The 25,164-nt window shown below is 35.1% G+C and overlaps 2 protein-coding genes across 3 annotated transcripts in view; one reads left to right on the forward strand and one right to left on the reverse strand.

Moving 5' to 3' along the window:
* VRK2 (vaccinia related kinase 2) overlaps positions 1-21,481 on the forward strand; it is an 86,159-nt gene extending 64,678 nt beyond the window's left edge. For both annotated transcript variants that reach the window (XM_004691417.2, XM_012731548.1), the window contains exons 10-13: positions 1,667-1,725; positions 5,746-5,909; positions 10,067-10,225; positions 21,132-21,481. In XM_004691417.2, the coding sequence (XP_004691474.1) occupies positions 1,667-1,725; positions 5,746-5,909; positions 10,067-10,225; positions 21,132-21,476 (727 nt within the window). In that variant the 3' untranslated portion in view covers positions 21,477-21,481. The remainder of the gene's footprint in view (positions 1-1,666; positions 1,726-5,745; positions 5,910-10,066; positions 10,226-21,131) is intronic.
* Positions 21,482-21,491: 10 nt separating this feature from the next.
* FANCL (Fanconi anemia, complementation group L) overlaps positions 21,492-25,164 on the reverse strand; it is a 65,211-nt gene continuing 61,538 nt past the window's right edge. Inside the window, exons 9-14 of the mRNA XM_004691340.2 lie at positions 24,675-24,758; positions 24,194-24,239; positions 24,030-24,111; positions 23,209-23,325; positions 21,869-21,940; positions 21,492-21,579 (exon numbers count right to left, since the gene is read on the reverse strand). Coding sequence (XP_004691397.1) covers positions 21,544-21,579; positions 21,869-21,940; positions 23,209-23,325; positions 24,030-24,111; positions 24,194-24,239; positions 24,675-24,758 — 437 coding nt within the window. The 3' untranslated portion in view covers positions 21,492-21,543. The remainder of the gene's footprint in view (positions 21,580-21,868; positions 21,941-23,208; positions 23,326-24,029; positions 24,112-24,193; positions 24,240-24,674; positions 24,759-25,164) is intronic.

Consider the following 25,164-nt stretch of genomic DNA (forward strand, 5'->3'; position numbering starts at 1 on the left):
TTTTTCACTGATCAACTTAAGTCAGTTGCATGTAGCACAAAATAGTCGGTTTTCATTATATGCCAAGATAGACTCAGAAGTATTTATCCACAGATTTAATATCACAATTGCAAAAAACAACTATGTTTTAAGTAGGGCAAGTAACAACACAAGTTTACAAAAGAGGAAGCTGATCCATAGAAATCAATCTTCAAATTCAGTGTGACAGCAGTTCTTAACAGAAAGACTAGACTGCAAACTCCACATATTAAAAATTACATTTGTAAATACTGACATATATTTCTCCACTTGGAGTCTTTATCCATCCTGCTCTCTTACCTACAACTAACATATTTAAGTCAGTATTAGTACGATTTAATCATTTATTTATTGCAGTGATTAATGTGTCCATATTAACCCTCATGTAACTGACATTTTTCAAAATGTGGGTCAAGTTAAAGCTCAGTAATGGACATCATTAGAGTATCTGATTCTAGCTCAAATTACCGAATTTTAATAATGTAGTTTATTTATTTAAAAGGTTAGCACCTTAACTATTGTATGTGTATGTTCTCTTATAAGACATGATTTTTTTTTTTTGTATTTTACTGAAATGCATACACAGGCACATTCAGTGTGTGTCTACAATGAATATGCCTAAGTATATTTAAGTATAATAACAGTAGCATATAAAATAATAAAATATAATGGTAATAAACATAACCTGTATAACATTTTGGGAACCCTTACACGTTAGTATCTTCATTTTGATTGGATTCCAAATATAAACTTACACACAAGTAAAGCTGATATCATAGTATCTAATTTATAATTCAGAGACATTTTAAAACTTGTTATAGTATAAATACATAATCGTAATTTTATTCAACTTGCTGAGAAGGCACTGAATTTCCCTATAAGGGCATGCTTGAATATTCAACTATAATACTCTAGCTCTCGTATGCCCTTTATTTTCCTGACACAGGGTGATATTAGATGTATGCATTTGTTATTACATTTTTTTTTGTGCCTTAGTTGTGACTCAAGCATTCATATCAGTGCTTTTAGTTGAATGTTTGTATTTGTGGCTGAAACTACTAAGAGTTGTACTTAGTCTGACACACTGGAAAGTATAAGAAAAATTGTTTTTTATTCTTATTCTTAGTTATCTCTTGTTAACTTTTTAAATAATTTATATATATATTACATCATTGTTGATTTTTTTTTAACGTTTGCTTTCTTTTATCTGGTGTAGTCTTGGCCAATGAAGAAGAATACTCACAAATAATTATAATTACTCCAGTGGTAAATACTTCATGAAAAAATATCCTAACAATCAAGAAACACTTTTTTAATGGATTTTTTCTTATTTTTTAAGAGAAAAAAAATGACAGGTATTCATGCTTCTGTAGTTCTACATGTACAGACTTTGAATGAAAGCATCTGTACTGTAATTCTACACAGTTCAGTTTCTAGATGACAGTGAGGGCCCTCCCGGGCCTCCACTAACCCTCTGTTTTCCCTCCACTTAACTTTCTTACACATTACATTCAGGTAGGTAAAGAAAGTATTTAAAGTCACAATAATGATAATCTACCAACACAGATTTCAGGCATTGTTCTCTTCTAATCAAAATAATCAAAGAATTGAAAACAAGTTGATCTTGCATTACTCTATTTTGTTTTAGCTTATTGGATGAACTCCCTGAGTCAGTGCTTAAATGGGCTTCTTCTGGAAGTGGTTGCTGTAAGTTTGTTTTTTTTTTTTTTTTTTTAAATTTCTTTATTTATGCATATAGAACTGGGGTACAGGCCAGAGATACGGAGGGTGAGAGGCTTCAACAGAGACAGAAAGGGGAGCAGAACAGGCAGATCGACGAAGTACACTGCTGAGGGGAGCAGCGGGTGGGTCAGGAGAGGTCTGCCACGCCATGTGGTCACCTCCGGGGCAGGCGGGAATCGAACTCATGAGGAAGTGGCTTTAGCTTCTCAGTGCTGTGCTTTAACCCGCTGCACCACGAGGGAGGACTGGTTGCTGTAATTTTTAATGATAACTTCAACTTTCTCCTGTCCTATTAAACAGATTGCCACATATATCACTTTTGTTTTATAGATTTTGCTTAATGTACCCACTCCCATTGCCATGGGGTGGGGGGTGGGTGGGAGGAAATTCAGGGCTTCTGGTAGACTATAGAGAGGATAGTGTTTCAGTCTTCTTTGACATTAGAATACACCACCACCACGAGGACACATTTACTCAGTTCTAGGCTCTCCTGATGGCTTTGAAAAAAATCAACGATCTCATATTTGTACAGTTGAAGAAAGAGTTGACTTAAGAAAGTCTACTTTCAATCAGTGATTGAAAAATCCAAATCAGTATATACTTTATGCTTTTAACCAGGGTTACATACAATCTGACTGAATAGTGAGCACAATTATTTTGGATTGGCAAAGGTGTATGGCCTTGGGATTTGGAATTGTTTCATAAGATGGTTTTCCCTTGCAAGTTAGTAAAGCAGGTTTTGGAATTCTAGAAGTGACAGTACCATCAGTATAAAATAGTCAATTTGGAATTACCCAAGTACCTGTCATTTGCATATCCGTGTGTGGCACATTGTTTTGTGCCAGTAATAACTGAGTTACATTGTCTTCTAAAAAGAGCCTCTCCCCTCCCATCAGGATTGCTTTTTCTCAAATGAGCTGTTTGAATATATTTCTCTGCTTATATTGGGCAAAGTAGCTTTTAGGTTCCATGGTGTCAGTTTCAAAGAGAGTTGAAAAGTAGTTATCTAAAACATTTATAGCCCACCCTTGAAACAACTCGAAATGTTCATTTTCTTAAGAAATGGGGCACAAAGTAGTTCTGTCTTACATTTCTGTTTCTCAAGTGTGAAAGTTTTATCCCAATGTAAGTCTTCTCCTTCCTCTTTTTTCCCTGATACAGGGGACAAACCTAAGAATATTTGTATTTGGAGGAATGGGTTAAAGAATGACAGGTTTTTGGTTTTTGTAATTGTACTAAGTCACAGGTCAAAAATGCTAACGATCCTTTTTGTCTAATATCAGCATGTTTACCAAGTCAGTTTTTGATTTTGTTTTGCTATTCAATAGGACAGCAAGAAAAAAGATTTGGGGGGGGGGGGCTTCTGGGTGTGTGTCTAGAGGAAAGCTATACTATTCATTTTAAGTGTAGAAAAGAAAGTCCAGATGACCTGAGTTGTGCAAGCTAAATGCATGTGGGCCAGTATATTTTCTGTGGCACTTCTGTTGTTAAAGATAAGATTTCAGCAATAAGAGATATGATGGGTCCTCTTATTCAACATTGGCTACTTATTTGAGTCTTTAATATTATTTCATTAAAAACAGATTTCTAAACCAAAACACTGAAACTTTACTATTAAGTGGAAATTTCTTTTGCAAGTCGTGCTTAGGAGAATGGGTATTGCAAGAATAAAAATTAAGCCAATTTACAAAAGGCTTATTAGTAAGATATGTTGTGAAATAAAACAGCCAAGAAGTTTGCAGCATGTTTGTCCAACTCTATGTAATAAGTTTTAAAAGTTTCTGTTTCTTGAAATGATAGTAATGATACTTAATGTTTCATTAGTTTAAAAAGCAGATACTTTGATAATACTCAAAGCATTTTATTTTATAGCTTTGGAAATATGCTATTAAATTAAAACACATACTTAATAAATCCAGATCTAACATTTTAACCAGTACTACACCACAGTAGTCTAGGCTCCAGGCTTATAATAAAAATTTTATAATGGAGGTGGCTCTCTTCTTTTTTACCCTCTCCTATCTCACTGGTCCCTCATGTTTTTCAAACTCCAGACCCATGAAGGCTTTGCAGCACAGCTGTTATTACTTGCTGGAGTGCCAGAAGTCTTCCATTGTCTCCTAACAGTGATTTGCAGAAAGTCTTCCCAATATATTCAACTCTTCCCATTAGGGATGTTTTGGTTAATGGAATTGTAATGTATACCAAACTTAGCTTACTGATCTGGAAAGAGCCAAAGAACAACAGAATATTTATATTGAAATGATAGCAAATGCAACTAATTTTTTTTTATCTTTTTGATCATTCCTTCAGGAATTTGATGTCCCACTTTCTTGACACCTCTCTTACAAATGTGATGCGACTACAGCATTAGCTAGTTAACAGAGGTCTGGCTGATTGAGTGCTGGATAATGGAGCTTAATATATTGTATACTGTAGCAAGGAAAAATGTAGGTTACATTATTACCACAGCATTCAAAAACAGAAAAACTCTGTAGCCAAGGGTTTTCATTTTAACCCCACTAGCCTCATGTTCCTAGAAAAGTGCTAAAGACAATGTGGTTGAAACATCACTGTGATTCCTGTGGGCATAAGAGAGGATGACCAATCCTGGAATTTTCCATGAAGAGGGTAGAACCCAGTGTCTCTGTAGTTCCCCTCACTCATGGAGGAAGGCCTGGAATAGGGAGTGAAGGATTAGGAAGTTTCTTCTACCAATCCAGGAAGATTGCAAGATTTTCCTGGGGTGAGATAAATAAGAAAAAGTAAGAGATATTTGTACCTGGGTCAGTAATAAGTTTTTAAAGGGGAAAGGCTTATGAAGAGTAATATGTGGAGTTTCTAACCATCTGTGAACAAATGGAAGTATGTCAGTTTTTAGATCCAGTGTGTTAAGTTATTATCATTAGTTTGAATCACCTGAAATAAAAAAAAAGCAAATTGTGTTTACTTTAGGATAGTTCACTGGTTGTTTACTGGTTCTTATAAAACGTCCAGTTCAACTTGATGAGAAAAGTGGGATTATTCTAGTTGTAGAGAAGAGATTACCAAAGGGAAAAAATAACAGGTAGCAAGGTCTTGTCCTGCTCTAAATCAAGAAGACTATATCAGGAGAGTAACTGGGTTAGCTAAATTAAGAAGACTCGATGGAGGGAGGCTCCATGTATTTGAAAGTCTAGCATGCTAAAATGCAATTCAGGAAAATGTAATTCATTTCTACATATACTATTATCAAATGTAATTCCTTTCTACATATACTATTAAAAAATCAAAATCAAAGCCTTTAAAATTTGCATTGTCTTTTTCCCTTAAAGTAGGGAGGTTTGTAATAAGTAACACATACTTGTACCTGAACTAAAATCTTCAACATAGGTATGAAATGCCTGTTTAGTGGTCATGTAATTCCTTTTTTTTAAGATTATTTATTTATGCATACATAACTGGGGTAGGTACAGATGCGGTGAGAGGCTTCACCAGAGACATAATGGGGGGCAGAGCAGGCTGACTGAGGAAGTACACTGCTGAGGGGAGCAGCGGGAGAGTCAGGAGAGGTCTGCCGCGCCATGTGGGTCACCTCCGGTGCGGGGGATCTAACTCGGCTGAAGCGGTCTTAGCTTCTTAGTGCTGCATTTACCCGCTGCACAAGGAAGGGCCCGGTCGCACGGTCATGTAATTCTTAGTAGTTGTGCGCAAATTAAGATCACCAGAATTTCTCTTTGGTAAGGTTAGTGTATTTTAAGCATATCAACAATGATAGTAAAAGAAAAATACTACTTCTTTTCATCGGGTCAGATCACTGTAGGTCACTGTATATTGTCAGTTTTGAATAACATTTAAAAAGTATTTTTCATTAAATTGTTCATCCCTTAGTTTTCTTGTGTTTGTGTTTGCATGTATAAGAGAAAGAACAGAAATAGTTGAGGATGTTGAAGTCTTGAGTTCTTACCAACATGAATAACATGTTAAAAAATTAATACTTCACAGGTGAACTAGCCCAATATTTGGTGTGTGCTCATAATTTAGCATATGATGAACAGCCAGACTATCAAATGCTTAAGGAAATTCTGAACCCCAGCGGAATATCCTTCGGACCATTGGAGTTTTGCAGTAGCAGGAGTATAAATGCACATACTCCCAACAATCAGAAAGTAAGTAATGCAGTCCCTGGGCTATGGTGACTGTCTTGAAGATTTCCTAACAGACTAAGTTTTAGGCCTCAAAGTTCATCTGACAACTGAGTTTCTTGTTTGCACATCTAATTCCTGTTTCCCCTTTGTGTTGAAAGTTCTTTTAATATACCATCTTTTAGTGTGGTCCCTTTTGTAGTCAGGGAAGTAACATTCTCTCTGATTTTGTTGAGAATACCCAGGGCAAAAGGGAAAGCTCTCTGTTTTATTTGAGTATCTTTTTTTGTTGTTGTTGCTTTTCTTCAGATTTTTCTTCAGTTGTTTCCCTCTATTGCTGCTTACCAGCTAGGCCTTAATTTGGTGCATGCTTAGATTTAACCAGAATATGTGGATGTGCCGATATTTAAATCTAAACAAACAATTCTTTGAAAAAGCTATTTTTTTAAAGTCACAACTTTTCTGTTCTACTGCCTTTCAAAAAAATGAACTCAAATCGTTTTCTAGGAGGGTGGAGAAAACCAAGATTCCTATCCATATCTAGACAGGTAACTAAAAGTCCATCTTTTCCTTGATGCTAGATGCTATCCATATACCAAAGAGTGGGGGGGGGGCTTTTTTCCCCGATGTGTATACAGTAAGGAAGGGTCAGAATGCCATTCATTTTTAATATTTCTTATGAACTTTGGATCATCACAAGTGTTCATGAGCCAAGAATGCAGGATGCAAACTAATGTGACTGATAGGCTGCGAGATGAATGGTGAGTCAAGTATCAGTGCACAGATGGTTCTGATTTGCTGAATTTTGTAGCTGCTGCAACTGAAGACATAAAATATCCTTCTAGTCATAAATTAGCTCTTTGGAAGCAAAACCTTGGCACCAGAGCTTTACAACCTTCAATTAGTAGGGAAAGAAGTATTTGAATGACTGTGGTATTGACATCTGTAGGCCTGCATAGTAATCATTCCTAATAGAAGAGAATATCTGTTTGAGGAGGTTTTGCATGGCTAATTAACTACCAGTGAGAATATGTAATTTTTTCATGATCTCCTGATTGTCACCTTTCTCTCATGATACAATTACATTTTATTGTAGCAAGTGCCTCACAAACCAATTGTCAGCACTATTTACGTATTGCAGAAGGCAGAACAAAAGTTCATGTTTAATAAAAAGCCACTGGATTTTGATCTTGGTAATTACTGAGACTTATTTTAACAGTTTTATTGACTTTTGTGTTTTTATCACTTTTGCAACAAAACAAAGAACCATTTCCTTGACAATAATGGTCACCACTTAATCTGCACTAATTTAAGTCAGTTTTTTTCCTTTTTTTGTAGTTTTTTAGTTTCATAAACTTAATTGAAATATAAAAGAAGCCATTTTGAAAACTGATAGCTGTAACCTGATATAAAATTCTAATTATTGCCCACCAGAATTTTCAGTTTCATCAAATTCAAATGATGTTTTTCTGAAACTAGTTTTATATGCAGAGAATTGAATATAAAACATTTTCCCAGTGAGCTGCCATCAAAAAATTTTATCATTCCCTTTTGATTAAAGCACTTTATGATTAAAAAGAAAACACTAAAGAATAATATGCATTCTTAAGACCTTGGTTAAATTCTGTTAACAATGTGATCAGCCTCAGTGTATCAAGAGTAAGGTGATTTGGGAATGTATTTCACAGCAGATCATTATTTTATTCACCAATGACTTTATTTCAGTAGTATTCTGAGTACACAAATACATTTAATTATTATAGTATGAAATCTGGCTTCTCCATATTGGCTAAGCCTTGTATTTTCTTGTTTTCAGTTTCCAGATTTTGTCACAGAAAAACCAAAGTTGTAAACATTCAAAACCAAAGTATTATAATATATACTGAAATAGACCTTGTTCCCCTGAGTAAATATATGATAGTTTCCAAAATTAAATGCTTCCATAACAGAAATATCTTAAGTTCAGAATGAGTATCAACCACATGACTCCAAACTTCTTCCAGTCACAGTCATCACTAACTAAAAACATTTGTGACTATGTACATGATCACTCTAGCAATTTAACATATTGTAAATTCCAGACTTGTTCTTCTAGTGTTGACATAGTTAAGAAGTCAGTGGACCTGAAAAAGTATATAGTTAGATAAATAAAATGTTACTGTGATTCAGGATTCAAAAGAAAATCGTGAATGTTTATTTTTTTAAATAAACACTGCACTCATTTCTGAGCACAAGTGGTTGTGCCTTTTAAATTTAGTATTAACAAAAATATGGCTTGGGTTAGTTATTAGAAAATTACACATCACCCTAAAAATCTCAGCCTGCTTACAGCATTCTTGCAAAAGAAAAATGAGGTATTTTTCCTATACTGGGTTTTATTAGGCATCATAAATTGTTCCCTGTAAACTGAGCTTTCTTCTTGAAGTCCTCAAAACTGTTACTGTAGTTAAAATGGAAATGAATTTTTGTCAAGATAGCAGAGACATTGATATTTTTCCTGAAATGCAAGTCTTTTGGGGGTTTTGCCTCAATCAAAATGATGGTATGTATAGCTGAAATCACTCTCTAGTACTTCTGACAGCTCCTGAGGTAGCACTGTCAAATTAGAAGAATCTATCATCAGGGCTACCCAGTCTATTTATGCCATCCGCTGGGATTTAATGTCCAGAATTCACTGAAGGAAACCATATTTTTTGTAAAAATGCTTATTGAGGTGAGGTAACACTCTAGAATTCCCAGAAGAGAATGCTAAAGCCAAGATGGAAGACCTGCATTATGAAGGCCCCAATTCAACTCCTGAATGAGCTGTTTTATCACGTTATCAATATCTCCCCTCCCTATGATCATGCCTGAACTTACATTGTAAGAGTATACTTAGGTGGAAGAGGGGCTGTAGGTCAGCACTAAAGTGTTGAAGCTACTATCCTCTATTTCAAACACAGAATGTTTGTTCCTTCACTCACCCAAAATGGAGGTTCTCATAGCAAATCCAGGGGTGAATATATTATTACTGCTAGTAGTGATTTTTGCACTGAACTTGAAATTTCAGAAAGTAGTTATATATAACTTGCCTCAATAGCTTGGGAGAGCTGAGTGGTGGAAATAAAGAACCCTTGAGTGAATAATAAAACAATTCCAATTTGCAGATTACTAAAAGGCAAAGGCTTTGCTATCCTTGAAAAGCTGGGATCCGGGAGGAAGGGTGAATAAAAAATGGTGTTGTGACAACTTGACCTAGCCACAAAACACGAGCATATTTTAAAGCAAAGGAGTGAACACACTTGGCATTAGAAGCTGAAAATTGAGAGACTACAAATTAAGGCTCTGCTTGCTCAGCCAATGTAATTCATTCTCTAGTTTGGCACTAGCTACTCCATTATTTCCCCTTATTCTCTTCCTATCTTCTGCCCTCTTATTTAACCCATGAAAAAAGGTGATGGCACTTTCAGCTGCTGTAAACATGAAGCTGCTGAGCAAATACTTCACATAAGGATCTTCACTGTGGCTTTTAATCTTCCAACTGTATTTTGGGACCTGACTTTCCATTTCTGTGTCTACTTCAAGGTTATTGAGAGTCAGTCATCCCACAGATAACACTATGGTGTGAAAAAGAAACCTTAAAGATAGCAAGCTTGTTGTAGAACATAAACTCTGATACTGGTACACAGTATTGGATGACACAAACTGTTACTCATTGATCAAAGGTTAAATTACCTGTAAAAAAAAAAAAAAAGAGAGAGACATCATAAGCCAATTCTATAGGTTTCACTTTAATTAGGCTCATGTCATTGATAGACAACTGCCTAAAATTCTAATTAATACGAATTTAAACTAAGAAGATATACTGAATGTACTCCCAGCAAAGGTTAATAATGAATTCATGTGGTTTTAAAATGTGAGTTTTCCATAAAAATGTCATTTTCAATAAACAAGTATCTGTAGAGATAATTTTCTAAAGAGTACATACAGTGACACTAATTTTAATTGGCCTTCTCCAGTTGATGAGAAAGGATCTGCATGTTGCCACCTATATTTTTTTCTATAATAATCCTTGTTTCCTGTTTATTTCTTCCCTTTTTTCAGTGGTTGGCAAGTAGAATTTTCAGTATTGGAGACATGAATGCATTTTGTTTTGAGGTGTCAAAAGTTTTCATTATATGTTACTTATGCTGTATCAACAGGTTGATTTACAAAAGGTTGCAACAAAACAAGTCAATCAGATGCAAAATAGGTTAAAAGAGAAAAAAGCCCACCATGAAAGAAGTGCTGAGTCCTGTGCAATGTGGAGAAAAATGCAGAACAAGAATCTTATTGGATCGCCTGACAATGAAGTAGCTCAGGTGAGAGGTTTTTGTTGTGTCCCCCCTCCCCCTTAATGTTACATTAGAATATGCCCTTTGGGAATACAGACATTTTATTTTCTCCTGAAGGCCAAGGTTGTATGGTTTTGTTAAATGAGAAGGGACAGAGAATATCCTATCTAAAGTTGATAAAATCAAAGCAGCCGACACCAGTTATAGAAACAGAATGACAGTGAGCACATTTGTGTACAGATCTGATTTCTTTCTTAGCCAAAGAATGTAATGAAGTGCACTTAAAGTTTTCATGCTATCTATGATCCATTAGGGACTCTTAACATACTCCGTACTTTTACATTGGTTCCTACAGTCTAACCTTTATAATCAAATGTAAGTGAAGTGTTTCCTTGTCAATATGGTTGTATTTTAAAATGATGTATTTTTTTTTTTTTTTTGTATTATTTGACCATCTGATTGGATAGTGACTCACTTTAGATAACTCACTGAAGTAACAGCAGAGTCCTTCCTGATCTAACCTTTTTTGACAAGAAGCATACAATGCATTTGTATCTGCAGTGGGGAAAAAAAAATTTCAAAATGGCCAACATTTATATAATTCATACATCATTTTCCTCACATGCTTTGAAGTAGTTTACAGTGAGAACGAAATAACTCAGTGCCTCCACTTTCATTCTTCCAGCCACCTCCCCTCCTACTCCCCACCACCCAAATATTGTTAGACCAAGTAGCTGGGATGTTAATCACTGAACTGAAAACTGAATTTGGCTCTGAACTTCTTGGCAACCAAAACAAAAATTAGAAGTGTACTAGTTAGGCATTTCTCATCCAACCAACAAGCATCTAAGTTTATCCAAAGGAAGAAATGTGTTTTAAGTACTAATAGAGCTCTCTTTCATTCAATCTGCTTTAAAATGATAGTTATTGTATTTTTAAGATTGATACAAAGAAACGTACAGTGAATGGTCACATTTTATAGTTATCACTGTGAGATTCAAAATATGTATTGCATAGTAAAATATAGATTCTTTGGTGCTTTTTCAATATATACTGTGCATCAGAATCACCTATTTTCTGGTAGAAAGCAAACACTGAAGCCGACTGTATTGCCAGATTGCTTCTTACCAAAACTGGACATCAGTATTTACTTTATAGTGGCAAAGCAGTGTTTGGTAGAGAGAGAAATTAATTTTTAATTTTATTCTGTACAGATATTTAAGAAACAAGGGCCTAACACAAAGTTACAAATTTTTGAGATGCATGTGCGTACGTGTGTGTGTTTATGTGGGTGCGGCTGTTAGAAGGGCCTGTATGCCATTTCAAATCAATTCTTGTACATGGTGTATGTAGGTGTTCAGGTTCATACCTTCTCCATAGGAAAACCAGTTGTCTCAGCACCATTTGTTAAAAGGATTTCCCTTTTCTGAACTATCTTTTAGGGCCTTTTTTCAAAAGTCAGTTCAATGTATAACTGTGGATTCATTTTTGAAATCTGTTCTATCAATCTAACCTTAAACTACCACCACACTGTATTAATTACAGTAGCTTTTATACCAAATTCTGAAATTAAGTAGTATTAAGTGCTTCACCCATTTCTTTAAGAATGCCTTGGCGGCCCTCCCTGGTGGTGCAGCGGGTTAAAGCACAGCACTGAGAATCTAAAGCCGCTTCCGCATGAGTTCAGGTCCCGCCTGCCCCGGAGGTGACCACATGGCGTGGCAGACCTCTCCTGACCCGCCCGCTGCTCCCCTCAGCAGTGTACTTCATCAATCTGTCTGTTCTGTTCCCCACTCTGTCTCTGGTGAAGCCTCTCACCGCCCCTGAGCCTCTGGCCTGTACCCCAGTTCTGTATGCACAAATAAATAAATCTTAAAAAAAAAAAAAAAATTAAAAAAAAGAATGCCTTGGCCTTAAGTTCTCATCCCCTCCACAAAATAAGCTGGTCAATTTCCAACAAAAAGCACAATAGGATTTTGAATGGGACTGCACTAAATATAAAGATTAATTTAGGTCAAACTGACTTCCCAGTATGAGCCTGAATGCATAAATCTGATTTTTCTTTTCATTTATGGTTGTCCCTCAACAATACTCTGTACTATTCAGTGTAGATAGCTTACACATCTTCCATTCAAATTACATCTGAAAATTTTGTTTTTTGAAACCCTTTTTTTTTTTTTTGCATATCCCATTTATATGTATATAGAAATAAGAATTTGCATGTTGACCTTGTCCCTTGGGACTTTAAATTCACTTACTTTTTTTTTTTATATATATTGATAGGATTTTCTATGCTCAGTCATTTTTCTGTGAGGAGATATTTCTTTACTTCTTACTTTCCAATATGTATGCCTTTCACTTTTTTTTTTTCTTGTCTTATCACACACCTGCCATGATCTCTATTTTGGATAGAAACAGAGTTGGCATCCTTGCTTTATTTATTTCATATCTTAAAGGGAAACATTCTTACATCATTTAAATATAATGGTAGGTTCAAGGAAAACATCTACTGCTAACTATTTGAGGCTGGGGAAATTTTATGGTCTCTGTAGCTTGTTCAAAGTTAAAGTCATGAGTGGGTATTAAGTATGTTTTAAAAACCTAGTGGGATGATCTTGCGATTTTCTCCTTTACTAGCATAATGAATTGCATTGATTTGTGAATGTTAATTAGCCTTTTATTTCTGGGGTAACCCCACTTAGTCATAATGTGCTAAGATTGAATTCAATTTGTTATTATTCCACTAAGGATTTCCATATCATATTTGATTAAAGATAACTGACCTATAATTTCCCCTTCTTGTGATACCCTCATGTGGTTTTGTTTTCAGGTGTTATGAGTTTGAAGTGCCTACTTTAGAAAATGTTTTAGTGAGCTCTGTCTTTCATAGGTGTTTGACAAATTTAGCAATAAAACTATCCAGGTCTAGGTTTTTGTTGTAAAAATATCTTTAATTATTATGAATTCACTTTCTACAAAAGATATTGTGATCATGAGATTTTCTTTATTTTGTATATATTTATTTGTATCTTTCAAGAAATATATCCATCTCATCTAATTTGTCAAATATTTCAGTCTACGTCCTTAATGTTTATATTTTAGACTCCTATTACTTAATGAAAAAGGAGTATTAAAATTTCCAACTGTAATTGTATATTCACTTATTTCTCCCTTTATTTAAGTCTTTGCATTTTTTGCTTTGTTTAGGTGCATATACCACAATGTGCCATGACTTCATATACCTTGCCACATAGAATGTAAGAACTTTACACAAACAACATTTTTATTTATCCCCCATTTTTTTGGCAATTGTGATACATTTTGCTTTTACGTTTACACTTAATTCCATAATACATCATTTTGCTTTTAAAAGTCAGTTTTCTTTCAGAGAAATTGAGGATAAAATCTTAAATACCTAGTCTTTACTGTTATTGGATTTCCACAGACCTGAGTTTACATTTGGTATCATTTCCCATCGAACTAAAATTCCTTTAACATGAATTGTAGCATAGTATAGATTCCTGCAGACCAATTTTTTTTAACCTTCTGTCTTGCTGAAAATCTTCATATCACCTTTACTTTTTTTTGGTATGGGGAGACTGGAACTATATTTTACTTTGAATTTTCTTAACATGTTATTTTGAATTAACTATAGACTCAGAAGTTGCAAAATTAATATAGAGAGTTTCCATGCATCTGTTACTCTACTTCCCCCAACTGTATAATTTTCAAGACAAAGAAGTAACATCAGTGTATTTCTATAAAATGTAGACTTTAAAAAAAAAAAAATAGGACTACAGTGAGGTACAGGAATCCCAATTCTGGGTGTAGATGTGTAGATGCAAAGTAAATATAAAACTGTAGACTTTTTCAGTCACCCATTTTTACATACACATTACAATGTATATCCTATAAAATGTTACTACAGGTACAGAAAAACCATTATAATCATCCTGTGGAGCTGAACATGAGCACAAAGGGCACAAAGAAACTCCCTCATGTACTTTTATTTTAAAGATTTATTTATGCATACAGAACTGGGGTACAGGCCAGAGGTTCAGGAGTGGTGAGAGGCTTCACCAGAGACAGAGTGGGGAACAGAACAGGCCAACTGATAAAGTACACTGCTGAGAGGAGCAGTGGGCGGGTCAGGAGAGATCTGACGTGCCATGTGGATCACCTCCGGGGCAGGCATAATCGAATTCATGCTTAGGTAGCTTTAGCTTCTTAATGCTGTGCTTTAACCCACTGCACCACCAAGAAGGGCCCCCTCATGTACTTTTACTGTGACATCTTCTCCCAGTCCTAAGAGCTGGAGCCTTAGTCCATTCTGCATTGTTGTAATCTTGTCATTTTCTGCATATATCAAGCATAACAATAACAGTGCATAACTTGTGGGGACTGGATTATTTTATTCTCCCCAGTCTGCTTACATCTAAATTTTACATGTTCAGTAGTTCATTCCTTTTATGCTACATAATATTCTGCTGTGTGGATGTAGTGCTGAACATGAACTGCTTCCGTGTTTTTCATTTACGTTAGGTGTTGGTTTTTGATCAGGTTGAGGAAGCTTTCCTCTATTTTTAATGTATTGAAAATGTGTGTCATTGATGAATGCTGAATTTTGTCAAATGCCTTTTTAATTAATATGTTCATGACTCGTTTACTTTTATGCTGCTTACCATGGTGAATGACATGGATTAGTATTTCAGTCTGAACTTGTTTTATAATTCACCAAATCCACCACCTTTGGTCATGCAGCATTCTTCAGATATGTTGCTGAATTCAATTTGCTAGATATTGTGAAGGACTTCTGTATCTCTTCATGAGGGCTATCAGTCCATTTTTCTTAATTGTACTCTTTTTGCTATCAGAATAATACATTCTCTTGTAATTTCTAGAAAAGAATGAGTGGAATTTTGTTCCTTTTTAAAATGTTTTAGAGAATATTCCAGTGACAACATACAGACCTGGAGTGTTCCTTTTTAACTGTGAACATAGTGAACTTTTAACTATGAACTAGCTCCATTCAGTTATCAATTTCAAGAGTAGGAAAACTTGTCTTTAAAGAGCTATATAATAGTTAAGTTGCAGTTTATATGCTCAGTTAAATCTACTCAAGGCTGCAGGGTTAAACAAAAACACACAATACATAAACAAAGGCATATATAGTTGACTTTCAACCAAACTTCACTTTCATGTTTAGAATTTGAACTCCATACAAATTTCAAATATTCTTCCAGCCATTTAAGAATGCAAAACCCATTTCTAGTTGCTATGCTTTACAGACAGGTGGTAGGCTACCTTTGTCCCACAGTTTTGCAGTTCCTCATCTACTCCATCTTGAGTTGCGGAGTTTTAATAATCTGTGTTCCCTGGGGACTAGTCCATTTCATGTAGATTATCATATTTGGATGTATAAAATTACTTATACTAGCCCCTTATTTATAGCTTTTCAGTGTCTGTGAGCACTTTATTTTTTCTTTCTAAATAGTGGTACTTTTCCCTCTTCTTTCATCAAGTTTATCAGCTTTATTGGTCTTTTCCCAAACCACATTTTGTTTGATTTTTCTATGTCAATTTCATTGATACCTACTCTTAATTTTGTTTAGTTTGTTCTGCTATGAACTTATTTACTCTTTAATTTCTTGAGGTAGAAACAATCATTGAATTCAAACTTCTAATATAGGTGGTCAGTATTATACTTCCCCTCTAGCACTATAGTGGGGGCCCTCATATTCTGATGCTACATTTTCATTCAGTTTAATATAATGTTTCTCCTCTGTCTCTATAAACCATTCAGAAATGACTCTATGTTTCAAATGTTTAGAGACTTTACTATTCGTTCAGATTTATTATGGTTTATTTTTTCTTAGTTAGCTGAGAGTTTAATCTATTGATTTGAAAGCTTCATGTGAACATAAGCATTAAGTCTAGTTTAACTGTATCCCACACCTTTTTTTTTTAAAGATTTAATTTTTTTTAAGTTTTATTTACTTATACATACAGAACTGGGGTACAGGTCAGAGGTGCAGGGGTGGTGAGAGGCTTCACCAGAGACAGAGTGGGGAGCAGAACAGGCTGACAGACGAAGTACACTGCTGAGGGGAGCAGCGGGTGGGTCAGGAGAGGTCTGCCACGCCATGTGGGTCACCTCCGGAGCGGGGGATCTAACTCATACTGAAGTGGCTTTAGCTACTTAGTGCTGTGCTTTAACCTGCTGTGCTACCAGGGAGGGCCCCACACATCTTTTTAAAATTTTGTTTAGTTCAAATTACGTTGTACCTTCCCTGAGATTTCTTTTCATGCCTTGTTAGGAGTGCATTGCTTGGTTCCCAGGTATTTGAAGAGTTTTCTATTACCTTTGTCATTGATTTCTAATTTATACTATTGTCTGAGAACATACTTTGTATAATTTTGTTTTCAATTTTTTTAAGGTTTGTTCTATGAACCAAGGTATAGTCTGTTCTAGTGAATGTTCTAATTACAATTGAAAAGAGCCATTTTTCTCTTGTTTAGGAGTACTCTATATCAACTTCCATTGGTTTTCTTTTTTATCTTTGCTGATTTTTCTCTCTGATATTTAATCTGTGTGGACAGGATCTGGCTAGGAAGATGTGGATGTTGCCTCTTTGCCCTCATTTACATAATACATAGCAGAGATGATAAGTGGTGATCTCCCCCACGGTGCTGGAGGCCACAGGGAAGTAGGGAGTTGTTGGATTTCGGCTTAATGATTATATAGAGCTTACTGGGCAGTCACTAAAGTGGCTGGTGGGAGGGAAAGAGGCACTGCTTCTTCTGGATTAATGCAGGGAAGATTAGCCTAATTCTGGCCTACATTCGCCATAGTATCTGGTCAGGCAGCAGCAGGAATGCCACCTAAGTGGTGCAAGTTAGGAATGGTTGACAAGCCTGTCTCATAACATCCATGTTAGTGTGCAGGGGCAGGACAGGTGTGTGTTCTGCTTTTTAGTTCCGGCTGGTGACACTTGAAACTGTTTACATAGCACCTGATGGGAAGTTTGGGAGGGGAGGGAATTGGTGAGCTGTTTTCATGTTGTCCACCTCGAGTAGGTATGAAAAGGTTTACCCTGCCGAACTGCTTGTCCCTTGTCCTCTGGTATAGAGACAGCACTCTTTTCTTGGACCTGTTTTTATCTGTACATGTTTACAGATTGTAAACTTTTCTGTGACCCATGCTGAGGTACATAAGAAGCACCAAAAACATGAGGGTATGGGGTTGACTTGTCTCTAAGTCACTCCATATGTCCTTAAATGCCTGTCCAGTCTGCCTTCTACAAACTGTACTTTCAAACAATTCTGATAGTGCCAGTTTCTTCAATTTCTATTAATAGGCAGAAACAGGTAGAATGCACTTGCTCTGTTGTCAGGAACTGGATCCGCCCTCCCCATCTTCACTTTGAAGGCTTCACTGGGTATGAAATCTTTCTTTTTCAACTTCAAAGTTGTCTCCATGTCTTCTTGTGTGTATGGGTTTTTTTAAGTCAGTGGTTATTATTGCTGCTGACTCTCTATATGATGTATTGATCACCTTTCTATTTGCTCTTAAAAACTTCATTTTAATCTTTGGGCTTTAATATGATTTAGTTTCATTGAGCTTCTCTTACCTGTAGGTAGTCATTAAATTGAAAAGCTTCAGGTATGATGTAATGTTTTCTTTCATGCCCTGATCTTTATTACTACTGAACTCCAAATACAAACAATCCTGTAAGGATGCTTTAGCTTTCTTTACAGATAACTGATACTCTGTTCATTATTCAAATCAGGCTCTGATTTTGCATTACTTCATCCTGGATGTTTTCTTTGATCTGGCCTATAGTTGATACTCACATTAGCTGTTAATCCTGGCCTGTGAATTTTACCTTGTATATTTCATTTCTAGAAATGCATTGAATTTTTCTCTGCTGATAGTCCCTCACCTGTTCACAAATTACATATATTTTCTCTAAGTCTTTAAACAGATATTTCACCTTTATTTGATAATGCTACCAGCTAGGTCATATCTCTGCTTCTTTTTCTTTCCCTCTTAGGTACTGTTCAGATTTTGCTCTTCCTTGTATGTAATAACAAGAGTTTGACTGTATCTGAACATTCGATATTAGGGTCTTGAGATTCTGGATATCAGTCATGCATGGCTTAACTACAGGGGTATGTACTGAGAAATACATGTTTGTGTGAATATCAGAGCCCAAGCATATAAACCTAGATGGGACAGCAGAATACACACTTAGACTCTGTACCCCTTTGGGGTGAATATCTGTATGAAGTTCATCCATGGCCAAAATGTCATTAAAGCACACATGAATACTGCACTCACTTTAAAAGCATTCAGTTTTGTTTGGGTAGCAGTTCATTTATTAGTATTTCAACTTGATCATATCCTGATTTGTTTATACTTTCTGGGACTGAGCTAAATAAGGTAAATAGTTTAAAGTGTGGCCTTTCTGCGGCCTAGTTTCCTCTCAAGAATCAGTCTTGCTTTCTGTGCCTGATTAGCAGTTATGTATATTTTTCAACTTTTTTGCTTTGTATTTACTTCAGGGACTTTAAACTATAGGAATGAAGTCTTTCTCATGACCAGAACTACTGGGTTGTCAGAAAGGTCATGACATATTTTTCAAGCAAAAAGCATCATGACTTCTGAAAACCTAACAAATAGGGGTATTACTGTTTCTCATCACTTTCTAATTGATTCTAAAGTGCATTCAAGGTTAGCTAATGCTCCCAATGCATGGTTTGTTAGCAGTGTTACCTTGGGATGAGTTTTCTTCCAATCAAAGTCCAAGTAAAGACAACTGATAGTTAAATCCTTTGATGAATGCCTCACCATTTTTACTATTTGTCACTGCCTGAAGAGAGAATGGTGGCAAGCAGACCGCTCCTGTCTCACCCACTGCTGCCCTCAGCAGTGTATTTCAGAAGATCTGAAATGGGGAACTGTTCTGTTCCCCACTCTGGTGAATCTTCTCACCCTCCTGCACCTCTGGCCCACACCCCAGTTTATGTATGCATCAATAGAGCTTTAAAAGAAAAGACTTTTATTAATTTGACTTCTATTCATACCTAAATGGGGATGTCATCCATTTCCACACATAATTTATACAAAATTATAAGTAAATGGTGCTTAAGTTAGCTTAGCAGTGGTTCTCTCAGTCTCAAGAATAAATTGATGGTGTGTGTTTTTCTTTACAAAAGATATATATATATTGCTTGCCAGTGAATTCACTTTTAAACTGCACACACACACACACATATATATAAAGTAACTTGATATTAAACATTAAAGTTTCAAGTGTACATCACTAAATAACAACATCTCTCTGCTACATTTAAGCACAGCACTCAAAGTTCAATTCTATCCTTCATACAGATTCTCCTCTTATCTGATTACCTAGTCCCTTCTCCTTTCCATTAGCATGTCTGACTGCCCAAATTTTTTGTTTTATTTAGTTCATCTGTTTCTCTATATGCCACATTTGAATGATATCATATATTATTTGTTTTCCTCATGTGCTTAAGTCATCAGTTGTTTCCTTGCTGATTTTCTCCCCTCCCTATGGCTTTTGGGGCAGGCTGGCAGTCTTTCTCTGAGTTCCTCAGCTTTCCTTCTACTGCAGTGCATGGCGGTCTGACGTGGAGGAGTGGGAGTCTCAGTCATGTCTTATTTTCAATCATGTCTTTTAGTTGTTTCTCTTGTGAGTAAAACATAGGATGGACTCTGTTGCCATCTTGTAGACAATTTCTTTCAAGACATTGTTCTCCTTTTACATATCTTAGGTAGACCTCATGTCTGACTCTCTTATACTATGTATCCTGAAAGTGATTTGGGGTTGAGTAGGCATAGTGTGTCCCATAAATTCACAGCAAGCTCTTTGGCAAAAGCCTATTCACTGGATAGAAGACAATTATGCCATTAAAAATGTTCGTTTTTCATGACTTCAGTTAAAGTAGGAAATATTTTAATACATTTAAAATGTTATTTGTCAGAATTGTTACGATTCGATACACAAAGCAAGTCTGGGAAGTAACACTTTAAAGTGTTTTACTCATTCATTCAGAGTTAGCAACTTCCAAATGTCTTAATACATATTTGTCACTGGACTTAGTACTGTGACATGGTAAAACACAGTAGTGTAGATGACTTTACCAACATGTGCCATATATAGAAGTACAAACTTATTTGTAAAATATGGGCTCTACTCTGAACCTTTGGGTTTCTCAGCCTTTTTTGTCAACCAGTTTTTACCTTAAAGCGAAAGTGTTTTATAGCCAGCTAATTATGCAACACAAATGCTTATGGCAAAGAACTTAAGGTGAAACAACCTAGCATTATTGCTTCTGCTTCACCTTGATAACTTGGCAGACACTCACCTGTAGTATTTGTCAAACAAGTTAGAAAGGAACACATTTATAAAAGTAGGCAGAAATTTTTCAGAATAGCTATTTTCAACTATTCAGTTGTTATTCAGGTAGTTTATTTTGTCTTGTAATTTACTTCATAAATGGTACAAGGAGAGCACATGTCAGGTCATCAAAGTAAAGAAGAAACAGAACTCAACTGAAAGTTGAGAGCAGGAAACTAATTTGGGGGTTTTATCGGTTAACTATATACAAAACATCCACCCTTTAGCACTTTCTTCAGGTTGTGTAAAGATTAAAATCACTAAAATGTAACTCTTAATTCCTGGAGTGTAATGCCAGATTTTTGTCTTGCTGATAAAATTGTTTTCATAGTCTTATCTTTAAAAAGATTACTTAAGAGATGGCCGACTTACTAAAAAATAGATTTGATTATTTTAAGCACTTCATTAACTTCGATTGAAGTATCTTCATTGCAGTAAGTTCTACTTAGAGTGAGCATGCTGTAGAATATACAAAAGTAACCCTTAAACTGTATACTTTCTTATAGGAAAGTACAAGGAAGAGACAAAAATATTGTCCATCTCAAGAATTTTTGAATGAAGCAATAAATGCAACACAAAATTCCAGCTGTACACAATGCCTGAATCCATCTTATGAACCTTATCAAGACTTTATCAGTCCACATAAATTCCACAAGTCAAGACCTCCATCTTGGGACTTAGACTCTTCCACAACCGCTATGGATGCCACAGAATTAGAAAGTTCTGCAGGATTTTGGCTTAACATTTCCCAGTTTACTCTTAGTGAAGAGACAAAGGCAGAAGTATACTTTTATGGCTTCATCATTTTTTTTCTTTTGGTATTAGTATGTCTTGCTCTGTATTTTCTCTGAGGATAACAAAATTCTTTTGATGATTTTTAAAGATTCTGTTCCTCCACAGAAGTATTACATTCTCTTTTCAGGGTTTCCTTCCAGACATTTTCAAGGTAATTGGCTTGTAAAGAGAGAATAAATTTTTTAAAAGTTTGAATACATTGTTTAAAAAAAAATTGTTAACAATAAATGGAATCATGATAGTTTGTAAATACTTTTCTGAAGTTTCAGATCATTTAGGTTTATTAACAAAATGCTTGTGAGAAGGACAACAGAAACAGAAAAACCTGTTTTAAAAGTTTGAGATAAGGAAATATATACTGTTTTACTAACACTGTTTAGATACTCATCTACAACACATTATTAAAAGCTAAGTACATTTTATGAAGTATGGTTAGTAATTTGCTTACCTTACTGCAATATGGGCATTCACCAAATATGATGTTGAAACTCTGTCTGCTAGTCAGGAGTCCTCTCAACCACTGAAAATTTTAAAAAGATAAAAGGAGCTATAGCCACACAATTACAATTTAGATACTGCAAATATTTTCTATCTACATTTATTCCATTAGATTTACCTTTTTGAATTTTCCTATGCAATACTGAGCAGAGTCTTCCCTGAGTCACTACCAAACTAAAGGCTGAGTTAAGGAGGGGAAAACCAGTATGGATCTGAAGTCTATACCAATGGTTTATAACCAATTACAGGCCTCTAATGAAATTTATGTACCTTCTCTACCCCTGAAACTGAAGCATATAAGTCAGGGAGTTCACAGACACTCCCTAAACTCACTAATTTTGAATTAAGAACTACTGCTGTCAAAGATACCACAGCCTTGAAAATTTAGGTTTTAATCACCAACCATGAGTTAAATCTCAATTCATTACAAGCATGAGCAGTCCATTTTTAAAATTCAAGTGATTTTTCATTATTACAAAGCATATATGTTCACTTAAGAATGTCTTTATGCTAAATCATGGTATTTTCCGCACTGCAAAGCTAAGCTAAGGCATGCCGCTTCAGTTTGAGTTCGATCCCTGACCTGGAGGTGACATCATGCAGCAGACCTCTCCTGTCTCACCTGCTGCTCCCCTTAGGAGAGTACTTTGTAGATCTGCCTGTTCTGTTCCTCAATCTGTTTTTGGTGAGTCCTCTCACCACATCTGCACTTCTGGCCTGTACCCATTTCTGTATGCATAAATATATAAAATCTTTTTAAAAAAAAGGCAATGTGGGTTATAGACAGATGAACATTCAGTTATGTTCACTGTGCCCTAAGATGAATGCTGTATAAGGCAAATGATTAAAGAAATGAAAGACTTCACATGTATTAAACAGTAAACAAAACACTAAGTATTGAGAGATTCAGATTGCAAAGTGCATTCTTCTCAATATAAAATAAAATTATTACAATAAATCTTGCTTGAAAAGTAATAGGTATACTCCATATACTAGTTTCCTTTCACCTATTGCTATCCCACTCACACTTCAGTCTACAAAGTTTGCATGTGGTTACAGCAGATGTTTCCTAAGAGTCCAATGTAGCATCAGTTTACTATGCATCAATAAAGCAGTCCATGAATATATTCTAGATACAGTAAAACATTTTTGCATTCATTAGCAACCATGATGAAACAAATAAGCATCTGTGATGAACTAGTGAAAGCCTTAATGACTAAGGATCCCTGTATTCACATGCAGACTTCTTCTGTTGTGTTAGCTAAAACAAGTCGCTAATGTTATTTTTACCTCATATAAACATATTTGATGGAAAGGCTGTCCACATTGAGGATTATCACACACTTGATCAGGAACGGCACCATCAAGTTGATAGGCATAACAAATTCCACAATCCATAGAAAAATCCTTAAAGAAAAACTGAGCATGTAAACTAAAGATACCTAAGTGACCCCAAAAATGTGGTGCAAACTATTAAATTATAGCTTTACAAAGAATACTACAATACTATAGAAAGTCACATCTTCACTATTTAAGTCACATATTCACTATTTAACAGCTTGTAAAAGTGCTTCCCTTTTCACCCATTTTGGCTCACAGGGTGTTTAGGTGAGAGTTAGTTCTCCACTACTATACATCAGTATAATGTCAAATAATGTGTAAAGATAGGAACTGACAGTAGTCATCTTAAAATTTTGTACATGTAAAAACACCCTCACTTTAGTTTTGTCAAAATTCAATGCTGTTTATTATTTTAGGCATGAGTGAGTGTCCGATTTTGAAAAACAAACACGATGTGAAGCTAACTAGAATTTTATTTCCGTTATCTACAATCCAATAATATACAAAATCCAAACATCTCATTAGCTACCTACCCTTATTTGTAATAAGGTTGTCATTAATCTCTTTACTGCTACTGAGACCATGAAAAAAAGTACACTTATAACCACCAATCAAAGGTTAACAAGTTCTTTGATACAACTGTGGCATGTAGTTTAAAGGTCTTATAATATTCTTCCAGTTCCCTGCCTTATTTTCTTTGGTGCCTAAAATAACGCTTAACTTCCATTATGTAGTGTAGGTTTGAATTATCAAAGCACTGGTGTACTTACAGATTTTTCCAGGACAGCACGAGCTGGAAAGTCAATCTCTAAAACATCTTTCAAATTTTGTAGCAGACTATTTTCTGGATCCCTGAAAGCATGTAAAATATTTTTTCTGTTATTAAACTTGTAAAGTCATCAAAAAGTAACAACCTTATTGCAAAGATACCTACCACAAATGTATATTTCTGCTTAGCTTAATTCCCAGGGGTTTTACCACTTTAAAAGAAAAAAAAAAGGTTAAACCTAGTAAAAGTCTAACAGTTTAAACAAGGCTTAATTTGCGCATTTTTTTTTTTTTCATTGAGACTCAATTGACTTAAAACATGTTGTGAGTTTAGGTTACATAACTATTTGATGTATTATAAAATGATTACCATGGTAAGTTAATATGCATCACTATAAATAGTTACAATTTTCTTATGAGTACTACTAGTACCTACTCTCAACAGCTTTTAAATATGCAACATAAATTGCTAGCTATAAAGTTGTTTCTTAAATACTTGATCAGAGAGCCAAACTCACAAAGTATAAAATGAGACATTTTCATTTAAAACAATTACCATTAATATGTTAATACTTTAGTATATTTTAACAGCAATAGCCATGAATTTTATGATTCTGTCAAAAACACTGAAATCTGAGGTATAATACCATGGTCAGCTCCAAGAAAGCAACAATCAGGAAGCATAGTAGGGTGCCTGGGATCTACCTCTATATTTATTGACACATTAGTCCCTAAAAAAAAAAAAAGAATATTTAGAAGTAGAACAGTTCATCAGAAAGTAAAATAAAGGTGTGTCAGTTTAGGTACTTTTTCTTTGAATACCCAAAGTTAAACAACTATTTCATAGGTTTTTGTAAAGATAAATGCATGATCAGATAACCCAAGTTTAAAAAAAAAAAGACAATCCAAAAGTTAATACCATTTACTTAGAGTTCTGGCCAGAATACTATTCGTTACAGTTAAAAAACCTGATGGTATGGTAACTTTAATATACAAGTATCACAGATCAGAAGTTTAAGTAATGATCTAAATTTTCACGCCTTTCCTAAAATAGTTCTATACTGATAAAAAAGAATGAAAATTAATGTGCTTTAGATTCAAGTTGTATAAACATTATTTCTGAATTCTTTGTTCCAT

Source organism: Condylura cristata, unplaced genomic scaffold (assembly GCF_000260355.1).
Source record: "Condylura cristata isolate star-nosed mole 26May11 unplaced genomic scaffold, ConCri1.0 scaffold00031, whole genome shotgun sequence".
Lineage (NCBI taxonomy): Eukaryota > Metazoa > Chordata > Mammalia > Eulipotyphla > Talpidae > Condylura > Condylura cristata.